This window comes from Perognathus longimembris, chromosome 9, assembly GCF_023159225.1.
Source record: "Perognathus longimembris pacificus isolate PPM17 chromosome 9, ASM2315922v1, whole genome shotgun sequence".
NCBI lineage: Eukaryota > Metazoa > Chordata > Mammalia > Rodentia > Heteromyidae > Perognathus > Perognathus longimembris.
Window position 1 is genome coordinate 68,505,841 of NC_063169.1, and position 6,000 is coordinate 68,511,840.

General features: G+C 50.8%; 1 protein-coding gene across 1 annotated transcript in view; it reads right to left on the reverse strand.

The window, feature by feature from the left end:
- Positions 1-1,828, reverse strand: part of Plg (plasminogen) — a 30,617-nt gene extending 28,789 nt beyond the window's left edge. The window contains exon 1 of the mRNA XM_048354400.1: positions 1,779-1,828. Within this exon, the coding sequence (XP_048210357.1) occupies positions 1,779-1,827 (49 nt within the window). The 5' untranslated portion in view covers position 1,828. The remainder of the gene's footprint in view (positions 1-1,778) is intronic.
- Positions 1,829-6,000: the final 4,172 nt, after the last annotated feature.

A 6,000-nucleotide genomic window follows, 5' to 3' on the forward strand; every position in this document is an offset into this window, starting at 1 on the left:
CATTTGTTACCTTGTTGCAAGAAAGTTTCTCCTGCTGTCCTCAACCCTAGTTTCCATGGCTGAAAGAGGACACTTATAAACCCTCCCTCAAAAAAAAACACAAACCTTTTTCTTTTCATCTTTTCCTGCTCTGAATTGTTTTGATCATTCTTTGAATGGCTCCCACTAAATTCAAATGTATTGAACCAGAAACGACCACTTGTTAAAGTTTACCTGGTAACTTACGGATTGAATTTCAAACACATGGACATAAAGAGCCATCACCTGTCATACTTTGCCTATGAAATGTCCAAAACAGCAAATCCACAAAGACAAAAAAATAGGTGAAAAATTTTCAGGGGCCGTAGATTGGAGGTCACAGCCAAGGAGAGCACCGTCAGTGGGGGAAATGGAAATATTCTAAAGCTCATGATGCCAATAATTGAATGACACTGAATATTCTGCAAGCCTTGGACAACATGTCGTAAATGGACAGACTGTGTACTGTGAATGGTACCTAAGATTAAGTCTCTGTAAAGCTGTTTATTAAAACAAATTAATGGGCATATTTAGAAAATAATGCTATCTGCTATTTAGAAGATAATGCTAGTCCTGGGGCTTGAATTCAGAGAGTTGTCACTGAACTTTTGTGCTCAAGGCTAGCCCTCTACCACTTGAATCATGTCTCTACTTGTTGCTTTAGGTTGGTTAACTGAAGATTGAGTCTGTAAGATTTGTCTGCCCAGGCTGGTTTAGAACCAGGATCCTCAGATTTCAGCCTCCTGAGTAGCTAGGATGACTTATATGAGCCATTGTCACCTGGCTAGAAGATGATTTGTTTCTTAACATTTTAAACAACTTGGTTGATGGAGAACACTACCAGATTCCTTCTTGGAAATCTTTGGTTTAAATCCAAGTCTCTTCCTTGATGTGGACATTTAGCCAATGGGCCAAAACTCTGATATCCCTTTTATTTTGGGGGGGAGGAAGGGAAATCTGAGAGTTGTAATGGAACTCAGCACCTGCTGCTTTTGCTCATCGACCGGTGCTCTGCCACCTGAGCCAGGCCTCCAACCCCACTCTGATTTTCGTAAATCTGGATTTCTTCATGTATATAATAGCCTGCCTGCACCACAAGCAACACAGAGAGTGTTCGTGAAAGATACACACATGTTCACTCGCACACAGGTGTGTATAAAAGTGTGCCTGGTATATCCCGCCATCATCAAAGGCTATTTGTTGAATGACTGACTATGCACACATCATTTCAAGCACTGATGCATATTGCTTCTGCAAGCCTCAGAGGCAAACATCTCCCCACAGGAAGCTGGCCTCAAACCGGAGCCCACAGACGCATGCCAGAGATCAACTATGCCCAAAAGAGTATTTCATTGCTCACATTTGAATGTTACAGGAATGTAACAGCTTAACAACAATAACAACAAAAATGGTATCACTTAATCAAACTGAGAACCAGCCAAAGTCAGCATCTCTGCAGCCATTAGTTACATTGACAACTTTTTCAAACAGAATTGTTACTTCCTTGGCTTGGTCATTGGGATCTGAAAAATCTCCCATTATTTTCTGTGTCCGCCCCCCAGCCCTGCCTCCGCACACACACACAACCTAACAGCATTCACAGAGAGATTAAATGTAGACCCGGAGGAGTCCACAGTCCTAGATTTTAAACCCAAACTCATGTGAGCAAGTTGCCCATAAAACAAGTGTGCATCTAATTCGGGGCGGGGGGGAGGGGGAGTAGTAATGATGACACCACAACCAAAACCATCAAGCCTTACCTGACTTCAGAAATAAAAGAAGGAGAAGGAAGACTTCCTTTTGCTCCATGTTGGGCTAGGCTAGCCGTGGAGAACTTTGTCCCCGTCCCCGATGTGTCCGTGAGGCCAGCGCAGGCCACCACAGCCCGACAGGCAAAGGAGGTTAATGGTTGAACAGCACTCCCCCGCCCCACTCTGCTCAGAAGGGGCAAACAGTACCTTGGACAGGAGCTTACAGGAAGTGGTGAAAGTGATGTTCCTCTTTCGGCTGCCTGCCTTTCTCCTCCCTCCCCAAGCCGCCATCTTCCCCTCTTCCTCCATTCCTTTACTTTTGGGTAAAGAAGGAAAGAAAGCCATAGAAACATTAATTCTCGCCGCACGCAGGTGGCTCACGCCTGTAATCCAAGATACTCAAGAGGCTGAGATCTGAGGACAGCAGTTCAAAGCCATCTCAGGCAGGAAGGTCTGCGAGATGCTTATCTCCGATGAACCACCAGAAAACCGGAAGCGGCGCTGTGGCTCAAGTGGTAGAGCACCAGCCTTGAGCTGAAGAGCCCGGGGACAGCACCCAGGCCCAGAGTTCAAGCTCTGCAACCGACCAGAAAACAAAAAAATTAATTCTCATTTTTGGAGTGTCCCCCGTATGGCAGATTCTGCAAAATGGCTGCACCCCGAACCTCAGCCCACCTTCCCAAGCAAGCCAAGCTGGCCAGGTCTTTGCTTCAAGATGAGAGAACCAACCAACCTGGGCTGACAGGGAGACAGCTCAGACACATGATTTCAGATTCCATTACAAATAAGCATTGATACCCCAATAAAGGACACCAAGCAATAGAAACTGTAACGTAAGTGAAAATATTGTACTATAATACAAACGCCTTTATTCCCAGTGGACTTGTACATTTTCCATAATCCTAACATTTTTGGTATATCATTAATTAAACTTTTAATCCTATATATATATAGAATAACTGTATACGTTATACGATGTTCTGATACTATGTATACTGAGTCATGTTGCAGGCTTAATGTTTTATGCTTTCATTTGGGCAGTTTAGTATTTACTTAGTTTCTGGAGGCTAAAATCCAGGGACGTTCTCGTTTGCAGGTAGCTGGTCCTCCAGCCCATTGCATAATGATTAGTCAGGTCAAACTTAGCCATCCCCTTACTTACAATTTCTTTCATAATTGTGGGCCGTTATAAAATGTCATTCTTTCCCCCCAAGTCAATTCATGGCCCATCACATTTCCATCTCCACAGGATGCAGTGGAAACACTGTCTGAGCTTTTGGGATCAAGTCTGTGCTTCTCTTTCACCAGACAATGTATCCCTTTTGTTCTTTTGTGGTGGTACTGAGATTTAAACTCACAGCCTCCCACTTGCTAGCCTAGTATCCTGCCACTTGAGCCATGCCCCCAGCCCCTTTTTGGCTTTTAATTATGTTGAAGTGTCAGACTTAGAAGTCAGGCCCCATTTTACCACGCGAACCCCACTTTACCACATGAACCTGAGATAAGCAGGCCCTGTGAGCAGACCCAGGGCAAGCCCATTAGGGCCCAGTCGGTCTAGAACACTAACTGCTGGGAATGCTTAACTCTGACCACCCCCAGAATGCCTCGAGCCCTATCAGATTTGTACCTGTGTCCTAATCTTGCTTGCTTGAACACCTGATTGCTGTAACTTTGTTTTTTGCCTTTATAAGCCCTGTGGAATCGCAGCTCGGGGCTCCCTCCTAACCTCTGCTGTGTCGGTGGGTAGGACGAGGCCCGAGTTGCAGCTCGCTTGAATAAAGCCTCGCCTTGCTTTTGCATTTCGGAACGTCTGAGTCTCGGTGGCCTTCTTGGTGGTCGTCTAGCGACCTGGCACAACAATGTGAAGGTCAGAGTTTCATGTGTTTGCCAGGACTAGCTCCCGACCGTCCTCCTCCTGCACAGCTGGGGTCACAGGTGTGACCATCAGGCCTGGCTCACTGATGGAGGTGAGGTCTTGGAATTCTTTGCGCCTAGGCAGTCTCTGCTCCGAGTGGCACGGGGATTACGGGTGTGCCTCATATCCAGCCTGCGCGTGCTTAAAACTCCTATTTCAGTGTTTGAAAAAACTATTTAGAAATCTGCAGTGAGGACAGGAAGTGTTGGTTCCCGGTTTCAAGCCATAAAATCTCTTCCTAGATCAACTAATCACGGATGGGGCAGGGCCTAGATGGTTGCGGGCGGGAACCCATGCGGAAGTCCTGGGGCTGGGCCTGGGGTGGGGGCAGAAATCCTGAGACCCGCGGCGCCGGGAGCCAGGCCGGGAGGACCCGGTCCCCCCCAGCCCGGCCCTCCTGCTTCCGCCCGGTGGTCCACTCCTCTCCCGGTGCTGCCCTCTTACTCAAGCTGCAGAAGCTGCTCTGGCTGGGAACAACGCAAACTGCCTTCGAGGCGGCCAGTGCCGGGGTGCTGAAGGAAGTATTTGGGGGCAGAAAAGACAGAATCTACTAACCAGTCCTTTTTCTCGTGTGTCTGTAATAGGGAGGTCAGATCTGGCCAGTGCCATCATTAGCTGTGGAGGAACTTCAGGTCGACTCCAGCTCAGATTAGAGCAGAAGCCGACTCCATCTCCACTAAGCCCTCCCCCACCCAATCCAGGGAAGCTCCCCTTTATTATGATAAGTTATGTAGATTGACCACCTGAGGCCTGGGAGCTTCAAGGGGACCTGTGCCCTCCCATGGGTAGGCGAATCCACCTGCATCATGTGAGCCCCGCCAAATCCATGCGCCAGTTCTAACTGAAATGATAGGTTGGTTCAAATAGATACTAGGAGACAGACTGTAACTCTATTGGCCACCTGCGTGCGGCCTAGCATGCTCTGTAAGTGCTGTATCCTCATTGGTCACCTGCGTGTGGCAAGTGTGTCTGTGATGTTTGCCTTATAACCAGGCTGGAAGGCCACACACACGCGGTTCCAGCTCCCGAGTCTGGGCTGCACAGGTGCGCACGTCCCAGCTCCCGAGTCTGGGCTGCACAGGTGTGCGCACATCCCAGCTCCCGAGTCTGGGCCGCGACCAAGGCCGGTCGGGTCACTTTTTGTTCACTTTTTACTTCCCCAATAAATCTGTCTTTTTGTCATCTTGTAGCTGGAGACTGTGTGATGGACTCTTGGGGGAACCAGAAATCCCCTTCCTTGGGGGGGACCCCGTTTCATTGTAGCGAACCCCCAGTCTACTTCATGTCCACCGTGTGTGTCTCCAATTCAGTGCTCCCCGTGTCCTCCTACGTGAGGGGTGCGCTAGCGGGCGGCCTTTCTCTGCGGTCTTTCTTTCTGCTGTGGTGGCCTGGGCCTCTTCCCTCCCTGCGAGACCCACCACCCGTGGGCACAGGTGCCCCTACCTCCAAGGGCGTCCGCCCACGGGGCCACCTGCTGCAAGGGGCCCTCGCTACTTCCCAGGGGTGCCACAGGCTGGGGCCGAGTCCTCAACGGAGGGTCTGCGCGCGGGGCGTCCCCTGTGGGGGGCTGGGGGGGCTGCGTGTGGGGCGCCCTCTGTATCAAAGGGCTGCTGGTGACCCACCAGTAGTCCTTGCCCATTACCCCGGCCTTCTTCAGTAAGGTTCTGTGGCCTGCACCCCCTGGGCGCCCCCACCCAGGTCCGAGGGTGCCGGCAGATGTCGGGAAGCCCCAGGCTCCGTCAGTCCTATGCAGATCACCCACGGGGCGAGGCCCCCAGGGCTGGCGAGGCGGCGGCCGGGGGGATGGGCCGGGAATTCCTGCCAGCGCCCAGCCCCGGGCTTCTGCGGAACTCCCCGTCTCCTCACCCCAAGGTGGCAGGACACAGAATGAGCATCTTGTGTTTGCAGGATGTTGATCACCCTGGAAACCCAAGCCATCTCACAAAGCCAAGCAGTGATGGAAGTGGGGGAGGGGGGGGAGGGAGGGGGATCCGCTTGCCCTTGACCACGACCGCAGAGCTTACTTCTTAGTCGTGTGCAGAGCTTTATTAGCTTTCTGTTTCCAGCCTGAAACCCATCAAAACCAAGTTAGACTCCGGAAGCCACACCACGGGCTGCGTGTCCCAGACCTGTGTACTACGGCCGGTGTGCGTGTCCCAGGCCTGTGCACTATGGCCGGTGTGCGTGTCCCAGATCTGTGCGGGGGATGCTTGAGAAACATCCTCATCATCCACACCCGTTATTACCTCTGCAGGGTGTTCTTTGTCCATGCAAAGTCGACCAACAGTGGGAAACCCCCCTGCTCCTCCAACGGTT